The sequence below is a fragment of the Pterocles gutturalis genome, unplaced genomic scaffold (genome assembly GCF_000699245.1).
Source record: "Pterocles gutturalis isolate BGI_N339 unplaced genomic scaffold, ASM69924v1 scaffold10012, whole genome shotgun sequence".
NCBI lineage: Eukaryota > Metazoa > Chordata > Aves > Pterocliformes > Pteroclidae > Pterocles > Pterocles gutturalis.
Window position 1 is genome coordinate 38,692 of NW_010107967.1, and position 22,114 is coordinate 60,805.

Consider the following 22,114-nt stretch of genomic DNA (forward strand, 5'->3'; position numbering starts at 1 on the left):
GTGCCTACAGAAATTCACCTCAAAGCTTTTCAATCCCATTAGACCTCTGATTCCTGTTTCACAAGTGGCCTCTTGAGTTTCCCTTTCATTTTCTTTGGGTTATCTTAGATATGGTTTACTTGAGGATCTATCTTTAAGAATCGGTAATCTCTCTAAACAGAGATTCTCTATCTGAACTGGAGTTTATGTGCAGGAAGTTATTTTTAATCATACAGGTAGCAGAAAAAGGTATTTGGAAAATAATTTAGAAAAAAGGCTTTTAAAAACATCTCCAATCATAATCATTAAAGTTGTAATGACTAAGTGTATAATTTTCTCTTTTAATGTGCCCAGGACACTATAAACGTGCATATGTGTGCACACACACTGTAAACAATAGTTAATCAAGAGGAACACATTCAGGCTCTGGAGCTTCAGGCTTTTGTGCCTGATTAAACACCTCTCATAATTAGCCTCCATGCTTTGGTACATTGCCACTGTCTTGGCTGCATTACGTTACGTACGAGCCACAACCAGACCGGAGCTTCTAATGCTTCAAGCCCCACAGTCAGGTATTTTCCTTTTGGGCAACTCACAAACAGATGAAAAGCAGCACAGTGGAGCAGAGACCCAAAGCAGCTCTGAATTTTGGTTGATCTAAGACCCCCCAACCTTTCTCTTACCCATTACCGACAGGAAATTCTCCACGGCTTACCTTGGAATTCCGTACCTCCAGGGTTAGATTCTGCGGTGGAGCACTGGGGACTAGAGACATTAAAGGAATTACAACTCCCAAATTTCCATATACTGTCTCAAATACTGTATTTCCATACACAAGTACTCTCTGCTGTCATTCATTATGGAATTACAAACCATTCTGGTTGGAGACACTATAGAAAATAACTCCAAAATTCTGCCCGAGGTACTTTATGACGTACAGCAACTAGCTTAGGAGGTTTATGTATTTTCATCACAAAGAACTCACTTTTTAATCAGGTCTTTACTTATCACAGGTATCTCAATAAAAAAAAATGTCTTAAAGGTACTTCCCATAAACTCTAAGAAAGAAGAGCACTTTCAGTACTTTTCAAAATCAAATCTTTAATGTATGTGCTTGATTCTGGGAACCCACATTTAAAATTCTAGCCATGGTTTTTGTCATCATTATTTTCTGTAACAGGAAGACCTCGAGTCGACACGTCCCTGTGTTACTGAAGAGGTGAAGTGCATCACAGAGACAGCTCCTGCTTTCAGACTCCCATCTTTGCTAGTTCTTTACTCGTCCATTAGACCATTGGACAAAAAGTCTAAGAAAGAACCTGAGACTGAGGCAATCCTAGTCACAGCCCTTCAGACTCCCAAACGTTATCTCGAAGGCAGAGATAAGGGTTCCCTGGCAGGAGGTGAGGCTCCGGCTGAGCACAAGGACAGGGAAGGAGCACAACAGGGCTAAAGATTGTTCCGGCCTGAATAATGGATTTTCCAAATAACTCACACCGGTCACAACAATACCTAAAGAAAACACTCCTGAGGGCATAAAGTGAAAGTGGCCCTGCGATAAGTGAAAGGTACACTGGGGTGTGCTTAAATAAATACCCCTCTCCCACTAGCCCACGACAGAAATGGAGACACCAAGGATTTATTAGTTTTTTCCTTCTCTCTTGACAACTGAAATTACCAGACCTTCAAAAAGCAAGACCATGGGTTAAGAGGAGGAAATGAAAGAAAGCCAAGCTTTTTTATTTTGCTGTTTGTTTGTTTGTTTTACGCAGTCGGTACCTACTTTCAGAACAACCTTCAAAAAAGCCATGGGTTTCACAAAGAGTGATTAATAATTAATGCATCTATTGCAAATTTGGGGAGGGGAATACAATCACTAGGACACAGGAAAGGATACACGCATGTAAATATATCCATATACATGTATCTCACCATGTGCGCACAGTTCATTTTATGTCAAAGTACGCTTAGACTCAGGTCAGATGAAGAACTTAACCAGGCCAGTCGATAAAATAGCTTTCCTATGGACTGGTACTCCAGCACGTAAGCCTTGGTTCACACTGTAAAACCTGAAGAGCTATCCTGCAACTAACCACCGTAACAGATTTAGATTAGGAGCAAAAACCGGCATCAAAATGTGGAAGCTCGTTAAATACAAGCTAAAGGAAGCTTAGAATGAAATTCCTGCAGGAAACACGGAGACTGCTTACAGACACCACAAGAAGAAAAGGAGAAGAAAATGTGCATCTTTCATCTGGAACGATTTGAGAGACTGACGGGGAAAGCAGCATGGTTACACAGCAGAGCTGTAAGATTCTAAGAAGCAAGATGATGTCCTTCAGAAAGGTGTAGAAAATAAATGTCAGTAGGTTAAATGTCAAGACCATGAGCTGGGCCAGAAGGAACTTCAGGAAAACTTGAAAATGACATTACAACTAATAATAAACTCTTCCTCAAACAAGTAAGGAGCTGGAAGCTATTCATCCAGGATCTCTCAAGGAACTTGGGAATGGTTGCATGACTTATAATAGGCTGCAACCTCTCACAAGTTGCCTTGATACTGGGAGATGGGAAATGTGATGCCAGTATTTAAAAGGGGTTCTGTTTGAGAAACTACCGGAAACTTCAAGTAGTAAGTCAGAAACCTGTGTTAGGCAAATAAACTGAAGCTATAATAAAACATGAAATTCTTCTACAAATAGATACAGGGAGGAATAATGTGCATTTTTCACTTTCTAAAGGGAAATCCTGCGCCACAAACCTGCTGGAGAGCTCTTAAAGCAACGAGGGGAAGCCCTTGCCTGAGTAACAACTGGTTAAAAGAAAGGAAAGAGAAGGCAGGAACATCCGTGGTGAGAGAGGACCTGTGGAGCTCCACCGTGGTATGTGCCAAGACCCCTCAACACATTCGAAAGTGATGAAAGGGGGATGAGCAGCGACGTGACAAATGTTAGTACAGAGATGTGATGGCAACGAACTGCAGAAAGACCTCAGGACATTTTGCGCCTGGATTTTAAAGCGACAGATGAAATTCATGGTAGATAAAGTTACACACGTGGGAAAAATGATCCTACCTCTACATGCAAAATGATGGCTCCAAGCAGAGCAATTCCACCAAGATCAGCCTACCCCCAAAAATGTCACCTCAGTGCTCAGAATGGGCCAAGAAAGTCAATCAGACGCCGGTAATTACACACTTGCATCTTGGACACAATTTTAGTCCCCTCTACCTCCATTTTTAAAAGCATGGAGGAGAAAAGAAACCTAGAAGGGAGTTTGGAAAAGGCCACTGAAGGTTGAAACAGCTTCCACAAAAGAAACGGCTGGCTACTTGTGTGACTTTGGGATCTGGAAAAGAGGTGAATGAGGGATGGCAAAGGGCTGTAAAATGGGGAGTGGGACAGAGAAGGCTGGTGGACACATGGCGCTAATGTAGAGCAGGTGCAAAACAGGCACAAAGGGGTAATTTTTCACAGAGAATTTATTTGTAGAATCTTTGTCCACTTGATCTTGCAGATGGTAAAAGCTGATGTGGGTTAATGAGGATGCTGACAGAGTTTAATGGAGGAGAAACTGAATTAGCAACTACACAGAAACCACTGCAGAGCCAAGAAGTCCCAGAAAAACAAACTTTTGGACAGCGGGAGACTCTGGGACAACATTCCTCTGTGCTCATCTATTCTGCTCTTGGTCATGCCTGGACAGAGGATTCCAGGCTAGGCTCATTTTTGGTCTGGCTGTTCTTATATATAAATAAACTTCTCTATAAAAAAATCAAAGTTAACATTAACTCTGATCATTCTACAATTGTTCATATAGCTATATTTGCTCACATTACCTCTTTATTTGCCTTATAGAAAATACCATTACCACTTCCTGCTTTCATTATTATATGCAATTAATTTAATAGTATCTGTGCTGGAGTCCAAACAAGGACATGCAGCATTTTCCCATATGGCCACAATTAAAATAAAAACACTCCAAAAGCAAAAGTCTGCTCATATGTAACAATATTAGAGAAGCTAAAAAACAATTTGGAGCTGTTGCCTTCAATGTAATTGTGTTTCTGTCCACTCTTAATATTTTGAGGACTCAATAACCCATGAAATAAACTACTGATGTTGAAATGAAGGCCACCGTTGTTTTGTAATCAGAATCAGGTATAGTAATTTTCCTTCACCTAATTTGGAAAGCCTCCGGGGGAACTTTCAGCATGCATGGCCATACGCAACAATGACATTATTAATAAAACAGGGCAACAATGAACAAAAAACATAGAAGTCTTTCTGGTTAAAAATTCACTTAAAGGAAATTACCACATAATTCCTGGGGAAAAAAAAAAGGAATAAAGCAGCTTACCATCTGACAGTGTTCGTACAACAACATCTTGGGTTGAGACTCCAGGTCCGTGTTTATTGTAAGCTACCACTCGGAAAGTATACTCTGTGTATTTCTTTAATCCGTTAATGGTGTAGGAAAGTCCTCCTACATCAACATCCTGTTCAGAAACAAACACACATCCAAGCCAAGGTCAGAATCAGGTCTGCAACTATCATAAATGTCTTAAGACTCTCAGTACAGTCACACTCAAAGCCAAAAGCAGGAAAAATTCTGTAGCACCTGCAGGTCAGACCCACAGTTCATGTATCGCTGGGATGTGTACAGGTGCTAACAGTGAGCTTTCAAGAGAAGGTTCTACCCGTCCCATTCAAATCAATCCATGGACACTGGTTCTGCAAGTGAAAAGGGCTCTGACAAACCTCCCTATTAGTAAAAATTATTACGGTATTTTGAATAGTGGGATGCAGAAGCAGAAAAGGTAATTTTATCTGAGGAATACAACACTCTTGTTTAAAAACTGATGTAAAACATTATTTTAAATGCTGACAAAAATATTCTTCCCTTAGTTTGGTGGTTTTTTTTTTGTTTTTTTTTTTAATAGCTGGATTCATATTCCCATGCAATTAGATGGGAAATTAAATGACTGGGATTAATCCTCCCAGAGTTGTGAGTATTCTCAGATGGCAGCCTATACTTGTACAGAACACACTGGATTCTTCCAGTAGAATCATAAGAAAATTTAATCAAACACTCACCACTATTAAAAAATCAATCACTGGATCAAAGAACTCAAGGAGTACAAACAGTGCAGATTCAGGATCATGCTAAAATCAGTAATTCGCCTACTTTACTAAAATAAAACCAGCCAACCTAGAGAAACTACGCAGGTGTCCTTTACACCACCCGAACCAGAGCTGTTCAATGAGGATACAGCCATTATCTGAGAGTTCCTCTTGTGATCGGATGGACATGCCCAAATGCAGCTCGATGCAGGAAAACCCAAATAAGCCATCACAAAAAATACCGGCTTAATTCCAAGATCTATACATTTCACGCTGGATTTTTAATTTTAAATATTTCAGTATTTTAGCCTGAAGGATTCAGTCTATCAGAAAAATGAACACTAGGCAAGGTGTTTCTAGAAATTTAAGGTAAAACACATAACAAAAGAAAAAAAAAGCTCTGAATGGCATTGTGTATTGCACAGGAAGAGGTGGGCTCTGTACCTGCTCAGTGTCCTGTCCCTTCTCCATGTAGTAGAGCTTGTAGTTCTGGATTTCTCCATTGCCGGACAACGGCGTTTCCCAGCTGACGGTAACGGAGGTGGGTGAGCTGGCGTACGCTCGGATATTGGGTGCTGGCCCAGGAAGCTGAACTGAAATGTGAGCATGAAACTCCGCTAGTCACCAAGCCTCACCATTAACATTATCAGTAGCTAGTTATTTTAGCATCGACTTCACCATTAATCAACTCAATTCAAAGATGGGTATTTTTCCACATTTCAGCATTTCACATGGATTCATTGGGGGGGGGTGTAAAGATGGGACCAAATTTCCGAAGGAGATCCTGCTCCCTGCGCCAGATCCCTTTTGTCCTGAATGATCCCAACAAATCACACACTTCACATTTTCTTAAAGTTTTATTTTTTCCCTCTTTCAGTTAATGGCAATTTAAAAGTATTTATTTTATAACAGGAACTTTAGAGAACTTAACAAGGAATGTCTTATCCATTCTTCTTAGTGGTGAGCATAAATCAGACAAGCATACCAACATGGTAACTTGGAAAATAATTTTGAAACTATGGTCTGGCAAGACTATCAACTTATTCTGGGAAAGGTCACAAATGGGGAAAACAAACCAACAAAAAAATCGATCCCAAAGTCAAGATGACTCGAAACCTTTCCAGCTTACCCTCAGGCTGTGTTGCCACCTTCAGTGGTGCTGAGCTCTCACCCGCGCCGTGCTTGTTCTGAGCCACAACCCGAAAGACATAAACTGTTTCTGGCATCAGGTTTTGGATCATCACTTGTGTCTCTCCAGGACGACTTGTATTTTCAACGCGTTCTCTTTGGGAAACAAAAGGTTTGGGTGCAGAACCAATCACTCATTAGTCAGAGGGGTTCTGAGGGGTAAATAAAGGAATAGTTGCTACTAAGATGTATCCCGTCTGAATACATCTAATGTGTTAACGATGTGGTTATTTATACTGCGACGACTACACAATAAAACAAGAATATGCCAAAATTGCTGGTGACAAACAGCTTCTAATTTTGTAACTTCCCTTTGAACAATAAAAAAAATTTGCGCTGAAGTAGAAGAATAAATTATAGTCGACATCACTAAATTCTAAGTAGTTTCTCTGTTATTCTTGTAACAGCATGCGGTAATTCATAGTGACAGTTTATCCTCCTGCTATGAAGCCAGAAGAACACATATTTAAGGAGCGTACACAGAGTCTGGAGAGATTTAAGGCATTTTTGTTAATATTGCAAGGCTGCTTTTTGAGTATTTTTTCAAAGAAGCTGTTTTAATGCATTCTACCTCTAAACTTTACTTAGTTCCTCCCTAATATTTATATTTTTTAAAAACATCCCTGGGCTCCGACTCACATCCACGCAGGCAGACAGCTGGGGCATTTACGCTGTTACCACACAAGTCGTGGAGTCAGCAAAAGTCCACGTCTGCCCGTGGCTGCGCTGCTCTCAAGAGAGCACACGCTGTGTGCCAAGGCAACGGGAAGGGTTCTCCATCCACTAAACCCCATTGCTTCAGCCCCTGCTCTTGCGCTGAACATAGTTCAGGAAACTCGACCGGTTCTTATCAAGCTCAGGATTGAGGGGAAGATTAGAAAGATTAATCATCAACTAACTACAGCCTTTATTTCCAAAACATTGCCCTCCTCACATGAACTTTCATGTCTGCATAACGACACCTACACACTGTCCTTCTGAAAAGGAGCTACCTACACCCTGTAAATATGAATAAAAGCAGTTTTACAAAAGAAGAAATCAAAAAAACTTCCCCGCTGAGAAAATAAAGGGAAAACGTGGCTGCTTTGAATACAATTATTCCCCTTTTGTCTGCCAGACTTTGTTCAGCTCTACAGCAGAGGGCAGACGATTCTCGTCCCCATGATTAGCTGCTATTAAACCATTTTTAATGCAGAAGCCTCGGCAAAATTATTCCACAGTCTCCCCTTTCCTACCTTCCAGCCATTACGCTTTAGTTTCTATCACAGAAATATGATGGCAAAATCCCAGTTTTTCATTTATTTCTTTTTAAACCAACCAGTACAGTTGATTTAGCATAACTTGGTTGAAAACATTTTGAAATCCCTGTTGATTTCTGCAGTATTACACTGTGTCTTTACAGAATGAAACAGTACACTTACGGTAACTCCAGATCTATTTAAACACATTTTCTAGAATATTCTTCTTCATGAAAGTTGAGCTAAAAATGGCATTGCATAAGCCACTTAATTTCAGTTTTAAATTTCCACCATTAAATGCACTGCATCATTACAGCATCTTTGAATTAAAGATGTTTACAAAAGATTTTTCTTCTTTTAATGTTTATAAAGTATTTTTTGCAAGAAAGAAGCTGCAAGAGGAGCGAGACATACTAAAGAAATGTCATACCCACCACAGAATGAAACTGGGGGGCACAGGGAAAAAGATAAATATTTTCCCTCGCTAACTTTGCCAGTTATAGCTAGTGCAAAATGTTTGCTGGAAAACGCATTTTCAAATGGATAGTTTCCTTTAAGACATGTCTTAGATACAGTGACGGTATTTGGAAACTCAGAAGAAGTGCCAACTGATTCACAGCTGTGGAATAACATTCATCTCCCATTGACATGCAAAATGTATTGCATTTGCTGCCTCAAGTGTAAAAGCACTCACTGATTTTATCCAGAAGAAAACCCTCCAGCAATCCAAGGTTATTATTTAAAATTACAAAAAAAAATAAATCCAAATTATTTTAATGGAAAGACAACATTTATCAAAAAATAAATAGACACATCAAAGTCTTGCAATTTTCAGTAATAACTGGGAGCTGTGCCTTCCCTCACAGCAGTATGTTAAAAATACGTTGAGATTAATCTAATTAAGTGCCATTTAAATCTCTCATTTATGGCCTGTCTTCGGGAGCCTCGAGCACCTTTTACGAGCTGGGATGTGTCTAGGTAGGGATAACAGGTAACAAACCAGATGGTCTACAGGAATAACTGTATTCCCCTACAGAACATGATGACTATTCTAACTCATTCCAGTTTAATCCCCAATTAAAGAGCTTTGTAAACGAGAGTTCAAGTTTAAAATAGCTATCGGGTACCTAAGGGGAAAAGCCTACAGTTCAAACCCAGAAACAAGTGTTAATCTGGAAATGGGAAGTTTAAAGCTACACTTATATATAAAAAACAACCTTCAGGGAATTATTAAACAGCAACTATCGCCTGTGCCAGCCGTGTCGGCTGTGGAGCCTGGCACCGAGCTCAGAGACATGTTGACAGGGTGATTACACACAATTAAACTCCATTTTCTGTGTTTGAAGCACACTGCGTTGAACCGTGGATTTAATATTATTTGAATATCTGTCACGTGTAATTTCCTATTTTGCACCAGCAATGTGCTTACTATTTCTTTTATTTTTGTGCAAATCCTGTAAGTTGGAGTTCTTCTGTTTCACAGAACTAAGCCTCCCTTTGCCCCCCAGCACATTTGAACTTTCATATCCTTTTCAGGGGAACTGTCTCCAATCTGGAACACCTGATGGAAGGGTGAAACAGCCGCGTAACTCTACCATCTATAAGGAAGACAGTCATTTTTATCTCATCAGCTTACTTAAGTTCCTCCAGAGGTGTGACAATAAAGCCAAAAGACACTTCATTCATGGGTAATTCCCTCAATAAAAGCTTGGACACCATCAAGCCAACACAAATTCGTGCCATCTGCTGGTGACCAGTGGTCAGTAAAACAAGCAGAAACAAGCCACCTTCACGGCTGATTTCTGTGTTTGGAAACACTCCTCTTCCATGGATGGTTTCAGTTTCTCCGTTAAGGAGCCAACTCCAAGCCCTACAGCTCTTCATTCTCAGCAGACCCCACATACCATCAACCCCAGGTTTCATCGGTTCAGAAGTGCTCAAAGCAGCCACTACACCTTGGGCAGCGTTTTGCATTTGTGCTGTAATTCTTTCTTTGCTGCCGCTTACAAGTCTTCTCTAACATTCAGCTTAGGGGCCAACGTGTTCCAGTCATCTTGCAATCCTCTGAAGAAGCTCAAAGGGCAAAGTGAAGGAACATCTTACCATGTTTCTGTGTGTTATTTCCTTTCACTGAACAAATAAAATAAAAGGTAAGTCAGCAGCGGCTGAGGCAGCTGATACCCCAGCAACCACACCTTGTGTGCTGCAGAGATTTCAGTGCTCCGACAAGTCACGATGTGAAGATGACTCTCTACAACCCTTTAAAGATGGTTTAGAGACCTCAGAATATCTAGCTAAGCTGTTCCATGTTAAACGAGCTTTTTTTCATTTTTCACGAGCCTGATCTAAAAGGTAAATAAATCAAATACCTTGTCTGATCACCGCTCAAATACAAGCGAGGAAGAGACAACGCTTAGGTTACTAAAAGGACCCGCTAACGCATGCAAGGAAAATGGTACAGGTAGGCAAAAATGTAATAGTATGAGGAGAGGTACATATGCACTTAAACCACAGCAAAGATACGATCATATATAATTCAAGGACTACAGAGCTATCATTTAAGCAGTGTTTTGTAACAGAAAGAAAGAAAGGAGGGTTGCATATCCAAGCTTGACTTCAAATTGTTCTGATTTCTGTGCGTGTGACACATTCATCTATTTTTTTATTCATTAACCAAGCAACTTTTCTACAAGACCCACCTAACTGGTCAAAAAGTACAGTGCAACATCCAAGTGGTAAACAGCACTTTTTTTTTTTTTTTCATTTTTATTGCTCTCATTCCCTAAATCAGGCTCACTGTAAGGATTTCATACGATTTTCCTACCAATCTGGACATGTGTGACACCAACTGTCCTTATGAGGCATAACAAAAAACCTCCCAAAAAGCAAAGGAGTGGGGAAGTTGAGGAAAGAGCAAATACGTGCTAATGAAAGGCTTTGAGAGCTTACTTTGAACCCTGCTCCAGAAAGACTCTTAAGCAAACAAAGATCTCACTGCAGTCAAGGAAAACACCTGCTTACATATAAGCACCAGCTCAAGCACTTTGCTGGGTAAACTTTCTGGGGACTGTATTAACCCAGGCTCAGAGGGTTGCTCTGCAAGAACTACAAGCAGCTCTTTCTGCAGACTGTCCCGTAATTTCCTAATTTATTGACCACAAATGATGAGACGCCTCCTACCCTTTGTTCTGCACATGCTTCTGGCCCAAGAGGACTATTTTCTAGATTTCTACATTCTTGTTTGTAGTGGAAGGGGATGCATTTTGTCTCCTCAAAAGCAGTACAGGGAGAGGCATGAAGCAAATTCCCCAGAAAATTGCCTTCTAAAAACCCAGTGGGCAGAGCGGTTACAGCCAGGAAGGTGAAGGAGGAGAGGCAAGAACGGCTGGCAGGACCCCATCTTCTTTCCCTGCCTCACTTAAAATATCTCCAACAAGAATGTATAGTACTAAAGTAAGGAAGTAGTAGCAAATATGTTACTAATTGGCTCAATTAATCTTCATGAGACTGGAGAAGATGTCTATCCACAGAATTAAGAAAGAGCAGCAATTCACCATAAGTATTAGGGTATTTTATATTCTTTTCAAATGAGTTTCTTAACTTTGAGTCTCACGTTCCAGTCAGTTGACAGATAATTTTCTTGAGTGATAAATCTGATAATCAACCTAATTAAAGCAATTAATTAAGGATTGCTCAAAATGATTGCTATATCCAACCTCTTCAAATGTATCACAACAATTTGAAACTGTAATTCTGAGCAGCAGATCCCATCAGTAAGAAAAAGGGATAGATTGAACAAAATCATTGCGATAATATAACAAAACTCACAAATGCTTCACATTCATGACATTTCTATTTACTGGGATTACTAGGAAAGAATCGACACTTCACCAACACCTACCTTAAAGATTTAAGGTTCTTTACTTCTAAGTAAAGCTAATGTCAAGAAGTGTCATGAAAGAGCAAGACCCGTTTTAGACATCGAGATCTTTACCTGTTTATACCTTCCTTGGTGTAGAAGATTGAGTAGGTGAGGTTGTCTCCTTGAGGGTCGGATACGGGTGTCCGCCACGTCAGCCTGATGAAGCGAGTGGAGACAAGGGTGGCCACGACGTCCCGCGGGGCTGAAGGCAATGGTCCTGTTGTAGCTGGTGCTAGATGGTCATTAGTGGCACTGGTCAGTGAAGTGGGAGGTAATGTTGGGATGGCAACATCTTGGCATGTGCAAACATTGGGGAATATGAAGGGCAAACATCACCACGGTTTTAAAAAAAAGAAAACAGGAAAAAAAACACAAAAGAAAATAAACAAAACCACGATGGGAAACAAAAGAAAATGAACACACACAAAAAAGGCCATTAAACTGAAGGCTGACATGCGGGCAAAGGTAACTACTGGGAACTAATGGGAAATATTACAGGACACGTCACTGTCGAGCAAGCAGACCAAATCTCCATTGTAATGGAAGTGGCAAGGGAAAGGGAAGGGTGAAAACCGAGGATAAAGTATGACCTCGTAAGAGGACATACCAGCAGCAAACAATATTTTCATTTCTTTGTACACCAGATGTAATACCAAATATTTACCTATAAAAACCCCCAACTTGTATTATTAATTAAAAAAATACATCCAGACCAATTTTTCTACTTTATTCCATTAACACATAGAATTAATTTATACCATTCTCCATCACAAAAAGTGACAGACGGATTACCCAAAATTCATTTAAGAAGTACAAACTCATCTAGGTTGTGCAATTAATTAAAGACTGAAGTTAGTTCACATGGTAACTGCTTTCTGAGCTGGTTGGGTTCTACTACTGATGGTGGTAAGAAGCAGTGACCAGCTTGGTACGGCAGTGGAAACAGAGACTGTTTTCCTAACTTTCACTAAGGTCACTGTTTTCTTTCCATCAACGTGTTCCCTCACCCTCATAACATATATAACATCATTTTACAAAGATATTACCGAGCATAACCTCTTGCTTCATATTATATGAACACTTTACAAACTTTTTTTGTGCTCAGTCATGTACATCTTCCTGTAGGACTGCTTTAAAGCTGGGATAAATCTCCAGGATTATTGCATTAAAAGGTTGGTGAGTTAACAGCACAAGCCGTAACGTACAAATAGCTGTTCTCCAAATCCTATTAAAGCAATCCATCCAGTAAATCTAACGGTAATATTCTGAGCAGCTGGACCCCAATTACCACAGAGCATTACAGGAAGCACAATTAGTAACAAAACCCTAAAGCTTGGGATATCCTGATTTTTTCTGGATTCTTAACTATTTACCAAGCTTGAGCCACTCAATGACATTTTCCATGCAGGAATCTATGCTGCCAAATACCTTTATGCATTTATTAATTATGGAAACTAACTAAAATGGCTCAGATTGTCCCCAGAAAGAGTTCAGGATGGGTACAGCTTTTGTTGAGAGCTGCAGCATTTCCACCTAATGTACTACCAGAATACGAGGACTTGTGTCTTGATAGACATGGAGAAAACAGCACGCAAAAAACCTGACTAACCCAGAAAACGTTATCAACAACCCAACACAGAGAGTGCCTTCGGGCAGACACGCGGAGAACGTCTCAGCTGCACTGAGAAGCCTACCACCATCAACAACTGGATTTTAAATTCTAAAAAAACCTTGTCAGCCAAAGCATCAGCTCGCATGTAGGTCTTGAATTTGCAGAACTCTCTTTTTTTTTTTGCTTATATTTCTTAGGCAACTACTGATGGTGGTGGAAGAACAAAATAATGGTTTTTTTTCAGACTTGCGCAATGAAATAGAAGTACGTGGGCAGACCTACGAGACACCTCCTTGTTTCCTGTGAAACACTACCGCACACAGAGACAAGGGTGTGTTTCTGGACACCCACAACCACCACCACTGAGGCCCAGCTCCATGGGGACACTGGCGATGTCCTCCCTCCCCTCCTGCGTGCCGGTGTGCCCGGTACTGCTCCAGCACCTCTTTCACCTTCCCTGAACCTCTCGATCACGTCGTATCTCCTCTCTCAGGTACTGCCCATCCTGCCAACGGGGCAAGCTTCACTCCCCCGACATGTGCTGGTGCAACACAATCACCAACCGAATTACACCTCAATTACATGTTTCTGCTGGCTGTCATACTAAAATCAAGACCTTTTACTTCAGTAATTGTATTTTTACAGGAGTCTGCAAGACTCCAGAGCTAGGAATGTACATATTTTACTACTGATAATACAGATCACAGAAAGACAAGTACACAACTACATCTTCCTAATTATCTTTTCCACACAGTAACAGCCACAGATCACAACTGAGCATTCTCCAGCACCCTCGTCCCGATCAATAGACTACACCATTAATTTCACATTCACTGCAAAATCTGAACTATTTTTATGTTCCTGTAATTACGTTTCTCACAGAAATGCACCACCTTTTAGCTCTTCTTCTGGGCTCAGACAGGGCCCCATGCCCCCAGGGCCGCACTGGTTATCACAGAGCATTTCATCACACAGCTTCGCCCCGTGTTCAATGGTATGGTACAATATCCCAAGGGGCAACAGCAGTGTCTGGGGGCAGAAAAGGTTCTAGCTGAAGTTACCAGCGTTTGCAGTTACCACTATAACCTTATGCCAATCTAAACCATCACCACTTCTCAGCGCAGTGACCTCTGAGGACACCAGTGCTGGATGACCCCGCAGGAGAGATGCTCTCCTGCATTTGCTGTTTGTAAATTAAGAAAATTTCTTCAGAGATTTGATAGTCAATGGCATCCTTAGCTGAAGTGACTGTCAAATGGAAGAATTTAAGATCCTGAAGAATCAGAGGAAGGCATTTGGTGTAATCAAGACACTGAACTACAGGAGAAGAAACATGGACACGTGTGGTCCCGTGGATGGCTGTCCTTACGGGCAACTGACATCAGGAGAGCTCACCCCTCTTCAGGGGCAAACCACCCACAATCCCAGCATGATCCATTTTCCTATGTGCAAGAAAACAAACGAGCACGGCAAGAAGTCAGCTTGGCTCAACAGGGAGCTCCTGGCCACGCTGGAGCACACAAGGTGTAAATAAGCAAAAATGGAGATAAAAATGGCTAAGCAAACAACATACAGAAATGCCATCCAGGCATGCAGAGGTGGAATTAAGAAAGCCAAATCTGGACTGGACGGGTGCACTGGCAGACAGAGGGACCTGCCAGGCTGGAGACGTGGGCTGGTGGGAACCTCCGAATTCAGCACCGACACACGGGGAGCCCTGCATCGGGGTCAGCAGATCTTCCCAACTCTGCTCCTCGGTGACAACTGGAGTGCCACTTCAATATCACATTTGTGGTCCTGGTCACATCAGCCAGGCCTCTCCTGTGTTTAACTTTGAGCCCATGTTAATTGTTCCCTTGGACTGCAGCCTGACTCACTGCACCCATCTCTACTCCTTCCCCAGCGCATCACCACTGAGGAACACAGTGCAGGACTCTGCTAAACACCTCCTTGGTGCCTGCAGTTTTCGGCATCTTTCCCAGAGTGCTTGCTTGCTTGACTTGCACTTAATTTCAAATTTGAAATTTCTGTTCACTTTACACTTCAATTGAATATTTTCCCCTTGCAGAGAGCTTTAATTTCCTACCCTTCTATTAACTAATTACATTAATAATATTATTTAAAACCATGAAACAATTTGCGGAGTAATCTGTAGGAAAGCTGTTATAAAAACAAACTTGTGTTTTACAGCTGCATCAGCCTTCTGAAGCAACATCTTCTGAACCATCCCAGTGCATTCTCTGATTGATTGCTTCACACATTTACTTAAACTACTTAACATGTGAAAAAAGAACATGAAGACACTTCATATCCAGCACAACAGGCAGCTGCTACTTTGATACGGAAATTCCTTATAACCAACATTTCAGTTGTTCATTTTAAAGTTTTAGGAAAACTAAAGGAGATGAATGAACTCATACTGAATGTATGAGCTTACAAAGAACAAAATCCCAAAGAATACTATCAGCCTGCCATTCGCCAGAACAGCAGTCGTCTTTTTAGAGCTCAAAACGCAAACCATGTCTCTTCCATCACCTTACGTCAATACTTTGGTTTCTTTTATGTGTCTTGGTAATACTGGCAGGTGATCTGCTTCAAATTACATGGTCTTGATGCAAAAGCTGCATCTTACCTCTCTTTAAAAATCATTCTGTTTAGCTAAAATGTAATACAAATATTTTAAAAGTAATGAAATTGAAACAAAATGCTGAAATTTCTCTAAGGAAAAATATTCCCCTGATAAATTTTTAAAATTAATCTACTTATTCTAAAACAAATATTCTAAAAGTAATGAAATTGAAACAAAATGATGCTGAAATTTCTCTAAGGAAAAATATTCCCCTGATAAATTTTTAAAATTAATCTACTTATTCTAAAACACATCCCACATACTCATGTATTTGTCTTCCTATATAATGAAAAAATTCATCGTTTCCTTAAGCGATCTGTACACAGGGCTTGAAGAACCCGCAGGCACCAAGATGAAGAGTCTGGGAGAGCTGCCAAGATTTCCTAGATTAACATAAACCCAGTTTTATCCTCACCCAAGACTCAAAACCAGAAATATTCCTTCTGACAGCATTATAGGTAGAGTGGTCAAACACAACAAAAAACCACTGGCGTCTGAAAAATAAACTGTGAACCAAATAGAAGCACAAAGGACTTGTAAATCGTACAAGTAAGGTAAGCAATGAATAGGCACGAAAACTCACCCACTGAAAGCTGCAATTAAATACCAGCTTGGTGGCAATTCGGTACTGTTGATAGCTGCAGAACGTATTTAAAAGCCTAGGTTATTTCCTTTCCTTTTTTCCCCATTCTTCCTCAAAATGCCCCAAGTGCCATTACAAAGCGATTTGTACACGGCCGCGTGAGCAGAGCGCTCAGCAGTGCAGAGCTGTGTTAATGAGTAATTACACTACAATTAGTTTTAATGCCAATAAGGGAGCAGCTTTATTACTTCGAGCTTTTAAGCACGGGGTAACAAGTAACATGCAAAACAAGTCTCTTCTTTCTAATGTATGTTTCTTTTTAAAAAGTAACTATACTCTGGAATATTCTTTACAGATCTATTCCTACACAGTTTCACATTAATCTCACATAAAAAAATATATAAATATGCATATTCAGCAAGTGACACGCTAAAAACATGGAAAAAAATGACGTTGTTGCACACCAGACATATATAAAACAGATTTATCTTTTCAACCACTGCTGATATATCAGTTTTTCTGAGCTTCTATTTTTCTAAGAGATCAAGAAAAAGTCCTTGCTTGATTTGGCATCGCACAAAGTCTGTACCGCTGAGATATAGCACATTGTCTTGAACAGCATTCGAAAGAAATCATTCAGCTAAACAGCTGACAGAAAATGAATCACTCCTAAAACAGTGGCTCCACAGCAGTCAGGGGCTGAGAGGGGGAGACTGAGGTTAAATAAATGTTGCCGAGAGGAGACATTAAAACTGTCGCAATACCATTTCAATTCTGGATCGATAGACGAGGAAAGGCGGTTGATTTATCTGTCTGCTTCTAACGAAGTTAAAAGCTAACGAAAATAAGTTAAAAACAAAGCAAAATATTTCAGTCCTTTTTCTGCTTCATGCAGTAATTTTTCTATTGCTTATGCAATAACTTGGGCAACAGAACGGTGCCTGAACTACCAAACAAACCCAGGCGACGTTCAACTGCTGAAGCCCATCATCGCAGGACACCCAGCACCCCACCAACAGGACGAGGTTGGCAGAACAATGACAAAGTAGGATTTTCTTAACTTGCCACTAGAAATTATTTTTACCCATGGTACATATACTTTCTACAGGATTGCAGCTATTTTATCAAAATGTTTTGTGGAGCGCACAAATACCTGCAAGAAGTTGGACTCAAATAACCATGAATGACTTCTACAACTTGAACCCTTCACTGGCAAAAGGACAATATTCTCATTTTACCATCACCGGGCTGGTGAAGTCTAAGAGGCAAAGGCTACGGGTGCCCATCGGTTTGGTGCACTAATGTGGTACCCGGCTTTTAATCATGGGAGAAAAATGACCCCCCGCTGCTCCTAGCATAATTCACCGCGGCAAGATAACAAACAATTTGCACATGTGCCTGTGGTGCTATTCTACCATCAGCCTTTCAGGATGCTCATGTGATCTTTTAAAAACAACTCTGTCAAACATACCACACCTGAAAACTAGCATTTGAAATGCTCTACTTGTTAGCTAATTATTAGAAATATTTTCCACGTTGGCCAGCCCCTCCGGTTTAGATTTCCTTTTTCCTCCCATAGCACATTATTGGCATATTCACTGCTTCCTCCTCCTTCAGGCAATAACATTCCAATTATTCCATCGGATGTACTACACAAAGGGAAAGCGGAATAGCAATGTTATCTGCTTTCAGCTTTGCCGCTGTTATCTGAACGAGCTGGGCTGAGTCCAGCTCCCCGTGCCCTGGCTGCCTCGTGGGTAATGAGTCTGCCGCTGCTACAGCCTCCCTCGTGAAGGCAGGATGGAGATGGATGAAACTGGGACACATAAACAGTTTAAGAACTAGTCAGTGGCCATATTTAGACTATTCTTGGTCATATTAAGTGCTCGCAAAGTCACAGTTGAGGGTCAGGGATTTCTGAACCATGGCTGAGGCTCCGTCTATGCTGGAAGGCAGTAGGGGAGGCAGCGGAGGGGGAACCAGCTCTTCTGAGAGGCTGGCACCCACATCGTATGGACTCTATAGGCTCCACTTCGGACTAGCTTTTACCCTGAACATCCAACAGGGACCAGAGAGCATCTTCCAGTCCAGTTTCATTGCAAAGACATCAGGTTTGCACTGGATCCAAAACTACTCTGAGGTGCAATTGGACAGCTGGGGAGCAGGCATGGGTGGGAAATGTCACAAGTGCTCTCCTGATGGAAATGAAAATGTGGTTTTACCCATTTCAAATTGCTGTCCTTCTTCCAACGCTTAATTCATGGATTTATTAGAGAAGGGACATCATCTTGTTATTCCTAATAGCCCCCTGCACAATACCGTAATCAAAGAAAAACAGGTTAACTGGCCCTAATAAGTTCTTACAGGATGAATGGCCACAGTGCTGAAGCTGGTACTTTGTCTCAATAGATCAGTTATTATAACTGAATTACTTCCTTCCCTTGGAAAAAAATAATTAAAAGAAATCTATCAGACTCTTAATTCTTCCACTAAGAGGTGCTTTGATGTAAAACTGCAAAAGTAAATAAATAGCCATGGAAAGAAGCATGTATTAAACCAATTTCTGCTGTATATAATGAACGCACATTTCCTGAATCTCCTGGATTTTGTAATGACACCCACCAGCAGCTCCGCGTACCTGGTGTAAGGCACAGACTTAGGTCTGCTTGACTTGAGTGTGAAAGGAGAAAAGAAAATTAAAAACTATATCAATAATTGTGTACAAAACTGCACTTCATTAAAGAATTTAAATAGCTGAATTTTGTGTGTGATTTTGCTATACAAGGAAATTTGTCAGAAAAAGAAAATACATGAGAACACTTAGGGCAAGACCTACAAGAAGGCACAAGTGTGGCCAGCTGGACATAAAGCCTACTAACCTTGAAATTACTTCTAAAATTAAACATGCAGGAACCGTTCAGAAATGCGAAGCACATCTGCCGAGGGACTGACCCTATAAAGTCTGCCGCACGCCTGCGTAACCAGGATGTACTACAGATCAGGCTCCAAAGTGAAAAAAAACAACCCACCCAGATTTTATATTTTATATTGCAATGGTTTATACATTACTTGCTATGATTAACTGAAAATCCATCAGTATTGCTTACCATTGTATAGAAGAGACATTTGGTACCAAAACGGACAGAAAAATCGTAGAAACTGTGATAATGGTATTTTTCCAGTCACCTTTTTTTTAATGACACGTTCACATGGCAACAGTACCTTGCTTCCCCACTCCACCTGGCCAAAGAAACCCCCAAGGTGCCACCAAGTTTCAGCCCTGGGCACTTTTTCTATGTGTTTATATCCGGATCTTATTAAAGCCAACGCTTTTAACTTTTGTAGTATTTTAACTATAATGCACAATCAATTACTGATGAGAAAGTGAGGTGACATTGGGAGTTTACATCTGCAGAACAGGAGAGATCCCCCTCCTGCCGCTTGCCCTTACACGTTGCAGAACTGGCTGTACATACATATATACATACAGAAAGCCCCATATCGGCTTTATGGCCCATACCCTGCAACCTGAACCTATGGGGAAGCCATTTCAAGGAGCTGAACCTGGACATCATCACCCTCCTCTTTTCAGCAGTATAAACCTTTTTTGCTGCTTTATCATCCTAAATCAACTAACTACTTTTTCACACAAGCGTAGAATCATTTTGACTGGAAAAGACCTTTAAGATCACCAAGTCTGACCGTAAATCTCCCAGGATCATCTCAACGAAGGGAGAGGACTGAGGACGAGAACCCGACACAGCTCTCTGAATCGACTTTGTCTGCAGCACACTTAACCAAATGCAGTCCCCCATCCTCAGGAACAGATGCACCCCCATAGAAACCAACCCTTGCTTACTTATGTCTCTATGCTGACATTTTTTGCCTAAAGCAGGCAGGCAAATTGCTGCCTTTTTTTTTTTTTTAATTGCCTTAGATTAATTTACATTACCACTGGGAATGAGAACTCTTATTTACTCTTCACTCAATGCATCCTACTTGCAAAAAGCTCACCAAAAATACATAACGAGCAAATTCCTAACTAATACCCAGTGATTATGATTTTTAAGCATTCATTTGGTTCTATATTCTAATGTAAAATGGACACTGATGGGCACTGAATAAGTTGTGACTATATAAATCTACTGATAAACACGTGCTGACAATGACCCTGTTTTTTAAAGGAAGTCATAAAATCCATTCTGATAAAGAACACTCCTCCCATTTTCATTTCAAGATGAAATGCTTTGGTGTAGAGGAAACAATTTGATTTTTTCCTGTCTCATAAAACACCCATTAAAAAGGCGTGACAGACCTTACTGACGCACGACACGCAGCGGTGAGCCCGCAGAGGAAGGCAGCCTCTCCTACAGACCTGGGCCGGAGCCCCACAGTTTACATCCGATAGCAGTGTTTTAGGGGAGGATGTACAGAAAAAAAGCCCTGCATGCATTTTGGTCATGAGACTCATGCTGTAAAAAGGAAGGAAAAAAAGCCAAACATTTCTCTACCTATCCCCAAGGAGCTTTAAACTACCTTTAATCAGATTTTGTTATTGGAAAGAATTTCAAACTGTAACTACATATTGCAAAATGATGGACGTAACAATCTTCACATTTCAGGAGTAAATATTTCATTTTAAAAAATATTTAAATTTTTTTTTTATTGACCACTTCTTAAGAAGAAAGAGTGAAAACCCCCCAAAAAACACACATATAGAACCCCAGGCAGTAAAAATGCAAGTAAATGCACGAGGAGAACCCTGTACAGGTTATCCTGGGAATGCAAATACTCATAAATGGAATTCTTATGCAGAAGAAAAACCTCTCAAGCACAGTAGAGCTTGCAACGATATGTTGTAATTTGACTTTAATAATAACAGGAAAGCAATCATTTTCTTTCAAAAGCCAGTGTGCTACACTTAAGCTACTCTTTCTGGACTAGTCACTAACAGAAATGCCATGTGTTTCCGGAAAATGTTCGTTTTTACAGCAGCCATTTGCATATCTGAAGAGTTAGTCGATTGCTCCCGCAGTCTAAAGTTTCACCAGGACTCTGCCAGTAACTCCACTTACCAGCTTGAGCAAATCCCTTCCCCACGCCTCCATTTCCAACCTCGCCTTGCGTGTTCGCCGCAGCATCGTTGGCTTTTCGCTCCGTTGGCACACCCAAGGTACCAGGGCCACAGTGGCTGTCGATTCTGTAAATGCTACAAACAACTAACAACCGTTTCAACCAGGTTTGGGACGACGTCACTGGTTTGATGGCAGAGTGATGCCAATACACCGGTACTGTGATCAAACCACACAACATGACTATCGAAGGATACATTTCCTAAGAAACACCATGGGGTGATCACTCTTTCTCTCTTTTCCCAGGACCGGCCCAGACTGAGATCAATTAACCTCAATCCTTGAGCTGCAGCTGGCAATCCTGCTGCTGTTCAACGCTGCTTCTTGTAGCTGACCCTCTATCTTAAATCAATATAGTTCGTTTAAATGCCCATCATGCTCCTCAAAGTTTCCTCTGGACAACCTGGATGCAGTACGCAGGATTTATTGATTTAGCTTATGCTGTTTTCTCCAAGAAATAACTTGGAAGTGAAAGATAATTTCCCTCAGTTTGGGCTCTGTTGACACTTCAAACAATTCCGCAGCACCAACTCTGGCAAGCTGAAGTTGCAACAGATGCGACTGAACAAGCTGTTTGCATGTCAAATCATACTCCTTTCTGCTGGTCTCTACCAAACATTGACTTATTTAACTACTTGTTTCTCCTACATGTCTAGTGCACTCTGGTTTTCTTTCATGATTTTTTCTTTTTCTTTTTTTAAGGGAGAG

The 22,114-nt window shown here is 40.8% G+C and overlaps 1 protein-coding gene across 1 annotated transcript in view; it reads right to left on the reverse strand.

The window, feature by feature from the left end:
• Positions 1-21,587, reverse strand: part of NEO1 (neogenin 1) — a 53,217-nt gene extending 31,630 nt beyond the window's left edge. Inside the window, exons 1-6 of the mRNA XM_010072451.1 lie at positions 21,350-21,587; positions 11,523-11,742; positions 6,232-6,386; positions 5,547-5,695; positions 4,339-4,477; positions 695-744 (exon numbers count right to left, since the gene is read on the reverse strand). Of these exons, the coding sequence (XP_010070753.1) occupies positions 695-744; positions 4,339-4,477; positions 5,547-5,695; positions 6,232-6,386; positions 11,523-11,742; positions 21,350-21,587 (951 nt within the window). The remainder of the gene's footprint in view (positions 1-694; positions 745-4,338; positions 4,478-5,546; positions 5,696-6,231; positions 6,387-11,522; positions 11,743-21,349) is intronic.
• Between the last annotated feature and the right edge of the window lie 527 nt (positions 21,588-22,114).